The 18369-nt window shown below is 41.4% G+C and overlaps 1 protein-coding gene across 3 annotated transcripts in view; it reads right to left on the bottom strand.

Annotated features, from left to right (window-relative positions):
• Positions 1 to 18369, bottom strand: part of KCNMA1 (potassium calcium-activated channel subfamily M alpha 1) — a 731805-nt gene that overhangs the window by 245231 nt on the left and 468205 nt on the right. For all 3 annotated transcript variants that reach the window (XM_044299035.1, XM_044299036.1, XM_044299034.1), the window contains exon 14: positions 3070 to 3225. In XM_044299035.1, coding sequence (XP_044154970.1) covers positions 3070 to 3225 — 156 coding nt within the window. The remainder of the gene's footprint in view (positions 1 to 3069; positions 3226 to 18369) is intronic.

Genomic DNA, 18369 nt, shown 5'->3' with positions numbered 1-18369 from the left:
TACTTATATAAGCATCTATACCATCTCTTTTTTCCTTCCTAACAATTTCTTCTAATTTCCCTATATACTATACACATGCTTCAATATACAGGTCACAATTATTATTCCAGATATCATTTAATTACTAGTCACTGTACCCACATTGTAGCGCCATCCTCTATAGCAAGGGCAATCATTCTTGCCCTAACTAGACCTTTGTTCTTATTGTGCATGCGCGTGCGGTCCGACATGATGACATCAGACCGCCGGCGTGTCACCTACAAGGAGGCCCTACACTTTACTACATAAACCCGGCAAAATGCCGGTATATGTACATCCAGTTCCTCAAACAGATGCATGGGCCGCAGGTAATTGAAAATACTCTAATATATATACTTAATTGCATTCTCCGTTTGCACATCATACTCTTCAGTTAATATTACAATCTCCTGGTACTACTCTCTCTCCTCCCCCGCTTTTGCCTTATTCATTACTATATTATATCTTTAGCTCTCCTATTTAATGGGTTACAATGGCATTTAATCTGAGATTGACCATACCTAGTCTTTTATTATTAATAATTCCTTGTACATTCGTTTTGTACACAACCTTATCCCGGATCTCTGTTTTTCTTTACGCACGCTTTTTATTCCCTCCTACTTATATATCTTTACTACATTTCTCCTAGATCCCTTGATAAAGGTCAACTGACCGAAACGTCGGGCCTTCCGTATATGACCCTTATTTATGCCTAATATGTAACACTGGATGTGGAATGACACAAAGTGTTGTAAAGATAAAGCACATGAATTAATTAATTAAAATTACTATCTTCAAATATCACAACGTGTGGTGTGCCATAGATCCCTACCTATAATTGTCTTGATCCTCTATGAGCACCCACCCCATTTAAGGTGTGCAGATCCCAATATCTTTCAATACATACATTTTTGGCCATGAACACCTAACGTAGTATACCACCGCTATACTGGAGCATGTGAGAGGATGGGTGATAAAAAATGTTTTGTCGTCCATAATGTTGCAGAAGTCGGTTGCCTTTTCCATATTCGGACAGGCAATACATTTTCCACACAATCATGGGAAAGACTGCTGACTTGACAGTTGTCCAGAAGGCATTCAATGACACTCCACAAGGAGGATAAGCCACAAAAGGTCATTGCTAAAGAAGCTGGCTGTTCACAGAGTTCTTTTTCCAAGTATATTAATGGAAAGTTGAGAGGAAGGAAAAAGTGTGGTAGATAAAGATGTACAAGCAAAAGAGATAACGGCAGCCTTGAAAGAATTGTTAACAACTGGCCATTCAAGAATTTGGGAGAGATTCACAAGGAGTGGACTGCAGCTAGAGTCAGTGCTTCAAGAGCCACCACACTCATGACCCAGAGACAACACCAGAAGCGTCTTTTCTGGGCTAAAAAGAAAAAGAAATGGACTGTTGCTTAGTTTTTCAAACTCCTGTTTTCAGATGAAAGTAAATTTTGTATTTAATTTGGAAATCAAGGTCCCGGAGCCTGGAGAAAGAGTAGAGAGGCACACAATCCAAGTTGTTTGAGGTCCAGTGTGAAGTTTCCGTAGTCAGTGATTCATCTGCTGGCAGGGGCGTAGCTATAGCAGTCGCTATCGGCCCCAGGAACCTGAGGGGTCCCAAAGACCCTTGTGCCACATAAGAAGACACCAGTATTATAGAAAGTGCATGCTAGTCAAGTTACACCTCTAGCTGGAGGAAAGGGGTTAGGTCAAGAATTTGGCATGGGGGGGTACCATTACATTTTTTGCCTCAGACAGCACAAAGGCAATGCGCTTCCCAGCCCCTGGCCACAAAGCACTGAGGGAAGGGGGACCCAAGCTGAAATCTTGAACCAGGGCCCTTGAGCCTTAAGTTATGCCCCTGTCTGCTAGTGTTGGTCCACTGTGTTATATCAAGTCAGTAGAGGCATCTACCAGGAAATTTTAGAGCACTTCATGCTTCCCTCTGCTGACAAGCTTTATGGAGATGCTGATTTCATTTTCCAGCAAGACTTTGCACCTAACCACACAGCCAAAAGTACCAATACCTGGTTTAAAAATAACCTAAGCAGACAAGCTGAAGGCTGGTATCAAAGGAACCTAGGCTTCCACAACACATCAGCAGTGCAACAGACTGTTTGCCTTCATGCCACTCCACATTGATGCAGTAATTCATGCAAAAGGAGCTTCAACCAAGTATTGTGTGCACACTGTACACACTTTTCAGTAGGCCAACATTTTTGTATTAAAGTTTCATACAATTGTATTGTATTAAAGTTTCATTTTTTGAATTGAATTACTCAAATAAATTTGATGATAATCTAATTTGTTGAGATGCACCTGTATGCCGGGAAACTCTGATGATTATGAAAAGATTGTTGTTTTGTGAACATCTAACCCTCAGCTACGTTTCTCAATGCAGAGGAATAAAAATAAAGAAAAGAATGTATACTGTGTGGTATATATATTTTTTTACCATGGGAATCAATGAGAAACATTTTGACGTATACATTGGGAAATTTCCCTAGTGCATATACCATCTGAACACTGTTAAAGGGGATGTGAAGCCAGTACATATTGATGGTCTATCCTTGAGATAGGTGATAAAATTGTACTGTCTGCACAACCCCTTTAACTCAATGTGAAGATTCTTACATCATATTACAGTCGTATTCACTATTTACATAAATTGGTTTATATTCACAAAAAAGCTCTTTGTCCTACACATTCACATTATAGCATTTTTCATATAGTGTTAGGAGATAATATGATTTCCTTTATTAGGAGGAATGTACTATAGGTCACTTTATGTTGTACATATACACTGTATGGGGTTATTTATCAAACTGGTGTAAAGTATAACTGGCTTAGTTGCCCATTGCAACCAGATTCCAACTTTTATTTTCCAAAGGAGCTGTCAAAAATGAAAGGTGGAATCTAATTGGTTGCTAAAGCCAACTAAACCAGTTCTACTTTACACCAGTTTGATAAATGACCCCAATAATACTTAGTAAAAACATCTAGACCAACTTTATACACTAATGGGAAAACTATATAAAGGCTTACCTTTATAAAAGAACGCATAGAGAAAAGGTTTGCAAGCATGGTGGACAGACCTTGTGCTAGACAACTCTGAGCTATGAAACCCAGCTTCAGCTCAGCCAGACATATAGCATCATCTCCTTCTTTCCAATTCCAGCTAGGGATGTTTAACAGATGAGCCTGGGGAAACAATAATTAAAAAATTACATAAAAATGGGTAAAACGGATGAGAAAGCAGATCCTCTATATCCCTTTCTGGGTCACGACTGCAGGTAGGTACTGACGGTGTCATGATCCAAAGACTGTATTTTTCATCTTGCACCAATTTTACATGGCTTGTTATTAGAGATGAACGAATTTCTTGAAATAATCTGCCTATGTTTATACACACACGCTAGCATCAGAAGAAAAAGTGGCTTGTTCTGAACAAGCACCCAAAAATTATTCCTTAACAGGGGCAGATGCCTGCAATATCTATACACACAAATGGTAGTATCAGAAGAAACATTGTTTGTTCTTAACAACTGTCCAAAAATTATGCATTATTGAGGCATATAGCTGCTTGTGTTTATACACACATGCTAGCATCGGAAGACACAGTGGCTTGTACTGAACACTTGTACTGTAAAAAATGGCTTGTACTGTAAAAAAATATGCCTTTTTTGTTCCTGCTAGTTTTTTTTAATGTTTTGGCCATACATTGCCACTGCTCTTTATTAGTACCTGGATGCGGTGCAGAAAGAATTCAGACCTTTCCAAACTGTGCTGATGCAGAAAAGACTCCAGACCACAATGTTACCTGGGAAGGTAATCTTCTATTCAAAGTCGACGTGTTTCAGGGGCGAACGGCCCCCTTCATCAGGACAATAAAACTTCTATATACAAGCACATATTTTGTCAATGTACTTTTTATGCACTCTGAGCGCGATGTGTACGAGCCACAGGGGGTGGGAGATGGGAGAGGTTGGGGGCGGGAAATCGAGAGGGGTCACTAGGATACAGTGACTCCCTTCGAGTTCGTAGTCAGCCATTTGCCGGGTTTGTGGGCGGCATTACCATCATATGCTGTGCCTCCGAATGACGTGTGGGGGGCATGCACGGAATCGCACTATGGGGCGGCCATGTGATCTGTCCCCGACAGCGGTCACCTGATATGTTTCTGACTGGCATCGGGAGGAGCATACGCTGATGATAGTATGTGTGGTGCGCTGTCTAGGAGGAAAGTGCAGGTATCGTATCATGTAATCAATGGATGATACGGAGAGGAGAGGGAATGAGGTGCAGTTTCCGACCGTAGTCTGCATCCTTAATATAGCTGTCAGATGTATGTTGCTAAAACTGCATGGATGAAAAGAGCGATAGGATATAGAGAACGAGTACCGTAATACTATCTATATATAAAGAATATATAGTGTGTCTCAATATAGTGCAATAGGTGTTACATAAATAAACTTAAATAAAATAGAATAGAAACAAATAAAACACAATAAAATGAAGTGAAATTACAATAGAAAAATAAATAAATAAAACACAGTAAGGCTGCTGAGTTATTTTTGGGTATATGAAGTCGCTAAACATAAGGCTCATCACAACCCCATCTGGTAAGCACAATCAGTGTACCTGTATTACCAATATTCTTAAGGTTCTACACACAAGGCGCTGCCTCCTTTCCTTTTTCTTTTATGTACTGAATCTGGAGCCTGGTGGGAACACACAGAACGTGGAGGACACTCCAAGTCCAATCATCTAGAGGAGGACCTGCAGCCGAAAGTGTGTGAAAGAACCGCATCAACTTCAGTAAGAGTATAGAATATTTCCCACAACGTGCACAACAACGCAAGTCTTTGATATCAAGATACACAGCAAGAAACAACGCTACAGATCAGCCACTACAACCGGAAAAAACAAACACGGCAAGTTATACCCATGATGAGACTAATACTATGTGTAACCTTTTTAACACTCTAGAAGATAACCTAAAGAGTGAACTTTTACACTCATTGGTTGTTATGTTCCTACAAATATATACACATAAAAATATAGCTCCACGTGGACTAAGAATAGGCATTGTCCCCACTTTTCCTGATGATCCAATATTTTCCTATGAGTGGAATGATTATCTGGACCAGTGTGCGGTAGGCCTAATGAGAATCATCTCAGATAAAAGGGAGTCCCTGGTTATTAAACATATAGAAAAAATCAAAACAACAATGAAAGACCTACAGTATGTTGCTTGCCACCTAGATTATACAATGAATCATAACTTAACGAATTTATCAGAGTGAACAGAACATCATAGCCGGTAAAGCAAATAAACTACAAAGGGATAGATTAGATAAAGAACAAGGCTATCACACAAAAAGGGAAATAACCATAACCCTACAGTCCTACACAAACGTGAATAGACCACAGACAACCCTACACATGGCCATAGACCAAGAACTAATTACAACGTCAGAACACGCTCATTTACCAACCAAGCATACAAAAAAACATGTAACAAAGATACATAAAAAACAGATAATCCGAGGAAAGATGCTGCTAAGACTTCAGGAAATAATCATTTATGTAAAAAAACCACATAACATAAATGCACACAAAACAGAAAAACTGATAAAAATAAAAAAAGACGTCCCCAACACCTCAGAAAGTGAGACAAATAGTAATATACTAAAGCAATCCCAGGGACACTACAACAACAGTCTCGACTTCCCCCAAAAAAGTAACATTAAGACCACAATAGGTAGCACAAATAGTACTACATCAGAAGTACAACACAAGAACAACCCAATCACGACCATCACCACAGAGTATACCCTCAATCGGTCCACTAAGAAGAAGCACCTAGACTCATCAACTGATGAATTCCTAGAAAAGTTTAGAGCCCTTAAATCAAGATATAGCGACAACACCTTCTCTTATACTACTTAGCCCCCCAAGCGAAAAAGTCTATACCGCCAAAACTTACCCATTCCTAATTATATATCAGATGACAACATAGATGAGTCCATTTTGACAATACACCAAACTTCAACATAGGAAAACACGGAGACAAACGGATTCCTCATTACCATAGACATACAAAGGTTTAGAAAAAATCTAACTATAAAGAGACAATTTGACCATGAAAATACTAGGAAAAAATGCATTATTATGAATATAGGTGTTGAAGAAACACAAATATACAAACATCAAGAAGTGCACCCTAGATCAGGTTTATTTCCGGTCCAGAGCCAAGGACACCTTTCACCTACTTTTTTTGATCTGGTATCAGCAGATTTGAAAAAAAATCTCTTCAAAAGCCAACTCCAGAAGGTCCCACGGTAACAGAAATTTAACCTACCAAGAAACATGTGCCAAGAAGAGCCTTAGGAATAATGCAAATCTAATAATATGCCCAGCCGATAAGGGTGGGGGAATAGTTGTACAAAATCTAGAAGATTACGAAAGAGAAGCACATAATATCCTTAATGACACTGAGTATTACTGTGTAACATCGGAAAATCCTTTTCCAGATGTAGTGAAGAGGCTAATAAACCTCATAAAAAATGCCTACGAAAATCAATACATAAATAAATAAAAAAAGAGAAGAATTTCCTCACACCAAAAGCTCTGTCTAACACTTATTTTTACCACCTACCAAAAATACACAAAAATACAGAGAACCCCCCAGGAAGGCCCATTGTGCCAAATACAAACTCAGCGACAAGTAACTTATCACACTATCTAGATTTATTCCTTCAACCTTATGTTCAGAATTTAGCAAGGTACTTACACGATTCTAGGCAGTTAATCTAGTAGATCGATAATATTATATGGGAAGACACATCACTATGGATGTAACAGCACTGTAAATATTCAACATAATTTAGGTATTAAATGTGTGGAAACCACATTACACAATGAAACCACCCTAAAATCCCCACAAATTCAATTCTTATTGGACAGTCTACGTTTTATTTTAGAAAATAACTTCTTCATTTATAATGGCACTAAATATCACAAGTGCCGGGGGACCGCTATGGGTACGAAAGTGGCACCAGCTTTCGCAAATATATTTATGGGTCATTTTGAGAACACGTTTACAATAACCCCCATTTAAATAAACAGATTGTCTATTACAAAAGGTATATAGACGATATCTTTATCATCTGGGAAGGAGACGAGTGTTCAGCATTAAATTTCTGTGAAGAACTCAACAACACAAGTTGGGGGATCTTATTTACCCCAAATTATCAAAAAACCCAAATAGACTTTTTAGACATTTCTATCACCACCAAAAACAATACTCTTATAACAAAAACTTATTCTGAACAAGTACATACATTACAAAAGCTTTCACCCCAAAAAATGGCTTCAGAATGTCCCATATAGCCAATACAAGCGTATAAGACGTAACTGCACAGAGAACACAGACTTTATAGAACAAGCAAAAATTATATAAAAAAGGTTTATTGATAAGGGATATCCAAGAAAACTGATTTAAAAAATACGCATACCAGAAGAGCGCAAAAAAACATGGAAAAAGAATGCCTAACGAGTATAATTAAAGAAGAAAAAACAGTAACAGAAAAACAATTCAAACATTTGAATCTAATCACACAATACAACACCTTAAACAAAGTTATTTGTGCAATATTAGCAAAACATTGGCACATTCTGAGACAGGACCCATATCTTGAAAAATATCTCTCCAAAAAAACCTGTGATCATCCACAGGAGAGCACCCACAATAAGAAGCACTTTAGCTCCCAGTAAGTCGAAAAAACACACTAAAATCCAAAATAAAACCATAAAAGAACCAGCGGGCAGCTTCAAATGTGGTGTAAGACGCTGCCTTTGCTGTAATATGATTACACATAACAGGAAAACTATCAGCTCAACAAAAAATGGCGCCCCCTTCACAATAAACACAGTCTAACCTGTAAAAGCAGCTATGTGATATACCTAATCGAATGTGAATGTGGCCTCCAGTATGTAGGCCGCACGACACAGGCATTGCACTGCAGGGTTAATCAACATAGACATAATATACAAAAACTATGCCCATAACATAGCATTTTGCGACAATGCGCAACCACAACAGAAAAAAAAAAAAAAACACGCAGAAAAAAATCAACCCGATTGACTATGTACTGGAAAATCCATACAATAGATTTAACAGCCTCCAGAGAAGAGAGGTATATTGGCGCCATCAATTGGACACCTTGACCCCATACTGTACTGTAATCCATGTCACCATATAGAATCTGATATGCCTGTTGATAGAGAGATTAAGCATTCAATCTCCCCAATATGTAGAAAAACACAATAATACCACTTTTCGCCTCCTAATACTGGAGGCGGAAAGAAAATCTGTGAAACACTACTCTACGGTAATCCAAACTTTAAAATAAAATGTCCATTTTTCCCTAGAGCAACACTAAAAATAAAAGTAAAAATAAGAATAGAGTCTCACAGACCACACCAAAATAGTAACGTAAAAGAACCTTTGGAACAGTGCCGATGTCCCTATGCCTTATTTTTAGCAACTTCATATAGCCCAAAAATAACTCAGCAGCCTTATTGCGTTGTACTCGTTTTTATTTATTTATTCATTTTCTATTGTTATTTCATTTTAATGTATTTATTTGTTTCTATTCTATTTGATTTAAGTTAATGTATGTAACATCTATTGCACTATATTGAGACACACTATATATTCTTTATATGCAGATAGTATTACGGTACTCATTCTCTATATCCTATCGATCTTTTCATCCATGCAGTTTTAGCAACATACATCTGACAGCTATATTAAGGATGCAGACTACGGTTGGAAACTGCACCTCATTCCCTCTCCTCTCCGTATCATCCATTGATTACATGATACGGTACCTGCACTTTCCTCCTAGACAGCGCACCACACACACTATCATCGGCGTATGCTCCTCCAGATGCCAGTCAGAAACATATCAGGTGACCGCTGTCGGGGACAGATCACATGGCCGCCCCATAGTGCTATTCCGTGCATGCCCCCCACACGTCATTCGGGGGCATGGCATATGACGGTAACACTGCCCACAAACCCGGCAATTGGCTGACTACGAACTCAAAGGGAGTCACTGTATCCTAGAGACCCCTGACGCTTTCTTGCCCCCAACCCCTCTCCCGCCCCCTGTGGCTAGTACACATCGCGCTCAAACAGAGTGCATAAAAAGAACAAGACAAAAGATGTGATGGTGTATAGAAGTTTTATTGTCCTGATGAAGGGGGCCGTACACCCCTGAAACGCATCGACTTTGAATAAAAGATTACCTTCCCAAGTAACATTGTGGTCCGGAGTCTTTTCTGCATCAGCGCCGTTTGGAAAGGTCTGAATTCTTTCTGCACCGCATCCTTCTTCATCCCATAAACCGTTATCCACGGAAAAGGGCACAGACCTGGGCAGCAGACGCAGACTTCCCCGCACACTGGATGGGATTAATCCAGCAAGGCGAATCATAGGCGTTGTGACTCATCACAACCCCATCTGGTAAGCACAATCAGTGTACCTGTATTACCAATATTCTTAAGGTTCTACACACGAGGCGCTGCCTCCTTTGCTTTTTCTTTTCCTTTATTAGTACCTAGAAGAGAAAAACTGGATCGTTCCTACGGCACTGTCACAGATATTTTTTTACCAAGATTCTCTGCAACAGTGATGTACAAATGATCCAGTTTTTGTCTTCTATGTACTTGTTCTCCCAGCAACTTGTTCTCCCAAGCATGGAGCGAGCAAGTAGATCGTGGCTGCAGTCAAAGAACCCCATTCTGCTGGTCAGGCATTATAACCAGCAAAGTGCGTTACAGCTAATGTGACTCCTCACAACACATAAGGGCAAGCATACTTTCTCCCCTACCCTCAAATATATAGGAAGACTCCTGTATAGACCCGAAACGCTGCATGACCTTTGTGGGTAAATAAAGTATTTTTGCTATTTTTATTTCTTGGAGTGCTGCCCATTTTTTATAAAAATAGACACCACACATGTGGCGCTGCCTTTTCTCTTTTTCTCTGCTCTTTATTGCCACCGGAGCTACCACCCATCCTCCTCAGCACCCTGATCCTGCTCCCAGGTTATCATCATAAGTCTTCACTCTCCCCGCCACTTATATCAGACAGTGATGTGTCACCTTAGGCTCCCTGGTACCCTCACAATACCCTGCTCTGTGTTTGCTCCAAGTTAGTTTTTTAACAAATACACATAAATACACAGCAGGACTGTACAGTGGGGTAAGTGATGCTATACAGTACATGAAGAGCAGAGGTTATGGCAGACAATGAGGGTATACAGTATATAAATAGCAGAGGTGATGGTTGACTGCGAGACTATACCGTATATGCAGAGCAGAGGTGATGATGACGATTAGAGATGAGCTAATTGAAGCTGACAAAGTGGAATTTGTTTAGAATTTCAGGAAAAATTTGATTTGCAATGAATGCAAATTTCCTTGCGCTTCGTGGTAACGAATCACAATTTTCCTAAAATGGCGACTACACATGTATGGACTGAGGGCATGGGGCATGAACTCTGGGAAGGAGGGATCACCCAGACTGACATGCCTGCATGTAGCCAATCAGCAACAAGCCAGCCCTGTGATGCCACAACCTATAAAAACGGCTGCCATTTTAGATTCTGCCATTTTACAGCATTCAGAGTGCAGGGACAGATGTGTGAAGGTGCTAGGGACAGCTATTGGAAAAACCTCTATGTTTAAAAAAAAATATGAAAAAAGGATTTATAAGTGCAGGGAAAGCATAGGGAGGAATCATTTCACAGCATTTTAGTGCAGGGAGTGACGTCAGAAGGTGCTAGGGATATTTATAGGAAAGTGATTTACAAGTGCAGGGAACGATTATTTGGGGATCCAAATAGTCATTAGACAGCTCTGTCATTCCAGATTATTGTTATTGGGCTGCAAGTGTTATGTTGGAAAGCCTTTAGTGGCTTATATCTTAGTATCTTATTCAGTACGACAAGAAAAATCTATACGCATTTCAATTCTGTTAAAAGCGTAGAGGGGCGTATTACAGTACAGCAAGAACAATATATACGCACTGCACTGTTGCAGTTATTTCTGGTCAAAGCATATAGGGGCGTATTACAATAAAAAAGATATATATGCACTGCACTGTTGAAGTTATTTCTGGTGAAAGCATAGAGGGGCGTATTTTAGTAAAAAAAGACATTGATATATGCACTGCACTGTTGCAGTTATTTCAGGTAAAAGCATATAGTGGCATATTTCAGTACGGCAAAAAATATATATAAGCACACCACTCAAATTTTTTTGTGGTCAAAGCGTATAGTGGCCAAATTTAGTCCAACAAGAAATATATATTCTCAGTGCACTGCTGCAGTGATTTCTGTTGAAAGCATATAGTGGCGTATTTCGATAAAAAAAAGAAAAATATATACAGTACAGACCAAAAGTTTGGACACACCTTCTCATTCAAAGAGTTTTCTTTATTTTCATGACTATGAAAATTGTAGATTCACACTGAAGGCATCAAAACTATGAATTAACACATGTGGAATTATATACATAGCAAAAAAGTGTGAAACAACTGAAAATATGTCATATTCTAGGTTCTTCAAAGTAGCCACCTTTTGCTTTGATTACTGCTTTGCACACTCTTGGCATTCTCTTGATGAGCTTCAAGAGGTAGTCACCTGAAATGGTTTTCACTTCACAGGTGTGCCCTGTCAGGTTTAATAAGTGGGATTTCTTGCCTTATAAATGGGGTTGGGACCATCAGTTGCGTTGTGGAGAAGTTAGGTGGATACACAGCTGATAGTCCTACTGTTAAAATTTGTATTATGGCAAGAAAAAGCAGCTAAGTAAAGAAAAAAGAGTGGCCATCATTACTTTAACAAATGAAGGTCAGTCAGTCCGAAAAATTGGGAGAGGAGGTGTGATGGTGTGGGGGTGCTTTGGTGGTGACACTGTTGGGGATTTATTCAAAATTGAAGGCATACTGAACAAGCATGGCTACCACAGCATCTTGCAGCGGCATGCTATTCCATCCGGTTTGCGTTTAGTTGGACCATCATTTATTTTTCAACAGGACAATGACTCCAAACACACCTCCAGGCTGTGTAAGGGCTATTTGACCATGAAGGAGAGTGATGGGGTGCTGCGCCAGATGACCTGGCCTCCACAGTCACCGGACATGTACCCAATCAAGATGGTTTGGGGTGAGCTGGACCGCAGAGTGAAGGCAAAAGGGCCAACAAGTGCTAAGCATCTCTGGGAACTCCTTCAAAACTGTTGGAAGACCATTTCAAGTGACTACCTCTTGAAGCTCATCAAGAGAATGCCAAGAGTGTGCAAAGCAGCAATCAAAGCAAAAGGTGGCTACTTTGAAGAACAAAGAATATGACATTTTTTCAGTTGTTTCACACTTTTTTGTTATGTATATAATTCCACATGTGTCAATTCATAGTTTTGATGCCTTCAGTGTGAATCTACAATTTTCATAGTCATGAAAATAAAGAAAACTCTGAATGAGAAGGTGTGTCCAAACTTTTTGTCTGTACTGTATGTACTGCACTGTTGCAGTTATTTCAGTTAAAAGTGTATAGGGGCTGTGGAATTTTGCTCTGGTAGACAGGCTAGCGGACACAGTATAGAGGCAATCACAAAGTCTTTAATGTAAACAGTTCGGTCGTTATTCAACGTAAGGAAACACAAAAATTACCATTCACAGCCTTTGTGTTTGTGCACACAATGCAATGTCCACAGAACAAAATCTTCACATGGTTAGCAGTCTTTCCCCCAGCCGTCCACAGCAGGCTTTAGGTGCCTGTTTTCCAGCATGCGGCTTTCAAGCTTTTAGCACGGCACTAATTCACAGGTCCCAAAACAGAGTCTCCACAGCTTCCCTGTCAGATGGAGGATCATCCACACACACAGCTGAGACTGCTGGCTGGGTTTTATATAGGCCAATGAAGACCCGGCCTGGAGCGTGGGGAGAGGCCACCCACCCAGCACTTTGGCTACTCCCAGTAAGAGCCAGCCCGGATCGGCTTTACAGCCATACTAACATCAAACAGTATCAATCAGCACTAGCTGCCGCTGACACTTAAAACTACTGGCTATTATATCACGAGGCCATAAACCTCGGTGACACATACCTTCCATCAATGCCCCTTGCGCCTTTTCTACAGGGCGTATTTCTGTAAAAAAAATACAAATATATACGCACTGCACTGTTGCAGTTATTTCTGGTGAATGTGTATAGTGGCATATTTCATTACTACAAAAAATATATATAAGCACTTCACTCTTTAATATTTTTCTGGTGAAAGTGTATAGTGGCCTAATTCAGTCCAACAAGATATATATATATATATATATATATATATATATATACTGTATATATATTCTCAGTGCACTGCTGCAGTGATTTCTTGTGAAAGCGTATATTGGCGTATTTCAGTACTGCAAGAAATACAGCTGTGTTCAAAAGAATAGCAATGTGTTTAAAAATGTGATTAAAGCTCAAAATCGTTCTAATAGCTTTTATTTCCATACACACACATGCATTAGAAACACTACATTTCTATTCCAAATCAAAACATGAAGAAAAATCTATCAAATTTGTGTTGTTCCAAAATTGAAGAAAAATGAATATTAGTCTTTTAAAAAAAAATAGCAGTGTTTGTATTCTTCATTACAAACTCAAACATTCGCTATATAAACTGAAAATGTTTTAAGATTTTGCTTTCCTTTGAATCACTTAACTAATATTTAGTTGTATAACCACTGTTTCTGAGAACTACTGTACATCTGTTTTGCATGGAGTCAACCAACTTCTGGCACCTGTGAACAGGTATTCCAGCCCAGGATGATGTGGCATCAGAGTGGGTGTTTAGTGCGGCAGTGGCCATAATTACCCTAAGTAGAACTTGCCTGTCTACCCAAAATGTGGAGAGATAAATCAGGCATGAATCAGCCATGATTTCCAACCACCAATTCCTGATGCATCAGACTAGATCATCCATGGTGCCACACCAACACTTTGATACAAGAGACCGGTTTCTTCTTATTACCTGCCTCAGCTACTACTTTGATGCTGCAACTTAGCTGATGCCACACATCTGATGCCAAGTGCTCCTTATTTCACCCACCTTCGTCATTGGGGACTGATATTGCCAACCACCGCCCCACTCTGTTACCGGGTCACTCTGTGGTCTGCTGATGCAGCTGCTGCTGCAATCACCAGACTATGTCACCTGGCCACTTCGTGGTCTTCTCCTGATGCTGTTGCTGCTACTGCCATCTCCACATTATGTCACCTTGGCCCTCTGTGGTCTCCTCATGCTACTTCCATATCCACACTATGTCACCTTGCCACTCCATGGTGTCCTCATACTGCTGCCATCTTCACACTATGTCACCTTGCCACTCTGTGGTGTCCTCATGCTGCTGCCATTTCCACATTATGTCCCCTTGCCACTCTGTAGTCTCCTCCTGCTGCAGCCACTGTGTGGGTCCTCATGCTGCTGCCATCTCCACACTGTCACCTTGTCACTCTGGTCTTCTCCTGTTGCTGCCACCTCTAAACTATGTCTCCTTGCACTCAGTGGTCTATTTCTGCTGCAGCCATCTCCGCACTATGTCACCTTGCCACTGTGTGGTGTCCTCATGCTCCTGCCATCTCCACACTATGTCACCTTGCCACTCAGTGGTCTCTTCCTGCTGCTGCCATATGCACACTATGTCACCTTGCAACTCTGTGGTCTCCTCCTGCATTTGCCAAATCCACACTATGTCACCTTGCCACTCTGTGGTGTCCGCCTGCTGCTATGTCAATACTATGTCACCTTGCCACTCTCTGGTGTCCTCATGCTGCTGCCATATCCACATTATGTCACCTTGCTACTCTGTGTTATCTTGCTGCTGCCATATCCATATTATGTCACCTTGCCACTCGGTGGTCTCCCCCTGCTTCTGCCATATCCACACTATGTCACCTTACCACTCTGTGGTGTCCCCCTGCTTCTGCCATATCCACACTATGTCACCTTACCACTCTGTGGTGTCCTCCTGCTGCTGCCATATCCACACTATGTCAACTTGCCATTCTGTGGTGACCTTCTGCTGCTGCTGCTGCTGCTGCCATCTCCACACTATGTCACCTTGCCACTCTGTTGTCTCCTCCTGCTGCTGCTATATCCGCACTATGTCACTTTGCCACTCTGTGGTCTCCTCCTGCTGCTGACATATCCACACTATGTCCCCTTGCCACTCTGTGGTGTCCTCATGCTGCTACCATCTTCACCCTATGCCATCTTGCCACTCTGTGGTCTCCTGCTGCCACCACCTCTAAACTCTGTCACCTTGCCACTCTGTGGTCTCCTCCTGCTGCTGCCGTATCCACCCTTTGTCACCTTGCCACTCTGTGGTCTCCTCCTGCTGCTGCCGTATCCACCCTATGTCACCTTGCTACTCTGTAGTGTCCTCCTGCTGCTGCTGCCATATCCACACTATGTCAAATTGCTATTCTGTGGTGACCTTCTGCTGCTGCTGCTATCTCCACACTATGTCACCTTGCCACTCTGTTGTCTCCTCCTGCTGCTGCTATATCCACACTATGTCACTTTGCCACTCTGTGGTCTCCTCCTGCTGCTGACATATCCACACTATGTCCCCTTGCCACTCTGTGGTGTCCTCATGCTGCTACCATCTTCACCCTATGCCATCTTGCCACTTTGTGGTCTACTGCTGCCACCACCTCTAAACTCTGTCACCTTGCCACTCTGTGGTCTCCTGCTGCCGCCACCTCTAAACTCTGTCACCTTGCCACTCTGTGGTCTCCTCCTGCTGCTGCCGTATCCACCCTATGTCACCTTGCCACTCTGTGGTCTCCTCCTGCTGCTGCCGTATCCACCCTATGTTACCTTGCCACTCTGTGGTGTCCTCCTGCTGCTGCTGCTGCCATATCCACACTATGTAACCGTTTCACTCTGTAGTCTCCTCCTGCTGCTGCCATATCCAAACTATGTCACCTTGCTACTGTGTGGTTGTCTCCTGCTGCTGAAATATCCACACTTTGTCACCTTGCTCTGAGTAAGGGCAACCTTCATGCCCTCACTTATCTTGTACAGACCATTGCGCATGCGCCCAAGGCATGACGTCATCACGGACGCATGCAGCCACCACTGAGAGGATACACTCTAGTATCCTTTATAAACCTGAGCGCGCTGCTCACTGCACACACATCCGGCCGAGGTCTCCACAAACTATAACTACAGGTAATCGCTGGTCTCTTCCCTCTTCCTATTCAGGACATTAGATTATTTATTAAGCTAGTTTATTGCAACAGGTACCTCCCGATACTATAGACTACATATTAAGGGGCAGAAAGCCATACCTCCTTGTTTATATGTATGTATTTTCACTAATATGTATGTATCCTGTGGTTTCCACTGACATGTCCATTATGATGATATATGGCGACTTTACTACCCCTTATATGCTGTCAGTAAATGCCTCACTGTGATTTTTTGTATAGATGATAATTATGAAATTGTCTTTTTTCTTGCTTTGTTTTTGCCTTGACATATATATCTGACCCTCATTTTTACATTATTTGCATATGACCCTCATTTTATTCTCATCATTATATGAACTTGATTCCAACTATATGAAAGTGATTCCAATTTATATAATTTCTTATAGATCCCTTGAAAAAGGCCAGATATATGGTCGAAACATTGGGACACGTTATACAAGTTAAATTTTGCTCCTATCCGGATATATCAATTATATATATATGAATATATGAAATGATGTAGAACATCAATCAATTAATTAAATTGCATCAACTAACTCTGGCGTGCCATGAATTTCTTCACTATGCTACGTGACGATTCTTCGTCCTCCGAGGGCACCCATTATCTAACAGGGTGTGCGGATCTCATTATTTTCCTATCTCCACATTATGTCACTTTGCCACTCTGTGGTCTCCTCCTGCTTCTGCCATATCCACACTATGTCACCTTGCCACTCCTTGGTGTCCTCATGATGCTGCCATCTCCACACAATGTCACCTTGCCACTTTGTGGTCTCCTCCTGCTGATGCCAGATCCACACTATGTCACCTTGCCACTCTGTGGTCTCCTCCTGCTGCTGTTATCTCCCCATTATGTCACCTTACCACTCTGTGGTGTCCTCATGCTGTTGCCATCTCCACATTATGTCACCTTGCCACTCTGTGGTATTCTCCTACTGCTGCCTCCTCTAAACTATGTCACCTTGCCACTCAGTGGTCTCTTCCTGCTGCTGCAATCTTGACACTATGTCACCTTGCCACTCTGTGGTTTCCTTTTGCTGCTGCTACCATCTCCACACTATGTCACCTTGCCACTCTGTGGTCTCCTCCTGCTGCTGCTATCTCCACACTATGTCAACTTGCCACTCTGTGGTGTCCTCATGCTGCTGCCATATTTACACTATGTCACCTTGCCACTCTGTGGTGTCCTTATGCTGCTGCCATCTCCACACTATGTCACCTTGCCACTCTGTGGTCTCTTCATGCTGCTTCCACCTCACCACTATGTCATAGATCCACTCTGTGGACTTCTCATGCACTTCCCACCCTACCCACTTCACGACTGGTCCACTATTTTGGCTTTCGGCCTGGCTGACATCATCATTTATTTGACCTTTCTTCTAATCTGTCAGAAGGACGGAAAAATGAGATGCACAACAGATCCTGTCTGTGTAGCAGCTGTAAGGCCTCTATGGTCCCATCAGAATTGGCTTATGATTTGGTAGCCAAAATCAGGGGTGGGTACAAAACACAGAAGACATTCCATTCATGTGTCCTCTCTGTTTTACATCCACTCCTGTTTTTTTGGGGCTTTAGCAATACTGATGGATTATTGAGCAAATGCTGACCGAGTAAAGGCATATGCTCCACAGACAGGATCCATTTTTTGTGGGTTATTGTTCTGACGGATCAGAGGAAGGGAAAATTAATCAGTGATGTCAACACAAACTTACTACTGACACTGTCTCCACTATGTCAGGGGGGTCTACTTGTATACGCGTTTAATAGAGCAGGTTCTGCAGGTTCATCGATGTGGATATAGCTGGCAATAGTGTAAAAGGAGTGTGCTTCTTTTTGGCGCTAACATCAACCTGTAAGGCTGAGTTCATACTTATGTTATTTGGTCAATTTTGGCCCCGTGACTTCCCAAATAAGTGAAGTCTGCAGTGATTCTAAGAGCGACGAATGTCATCTGCATGTCATATGGACTCACTGTATTATTTCACTACCAAAGCAGACTG

This window comes from Bufo gargarizans, chromosome 6, assembly GCF_014858855.1.
Source record: "Bufo gargarizans isolate SCDJY-AF-19 chromosome 6, ASM1485885v1, whole genome shotgun sequence".
Lineage (NCBI taxonomy): Eukaryota > Metazoa > Chordata > Amphibia > Anura > Bufonidae > Bufo > Bufo gargarizans.
The sequence above is the reverse complement of the archived record's forward strand: the minus strand, read 5'-3'. Positions and strand labels throughout refer to the sequence as shown.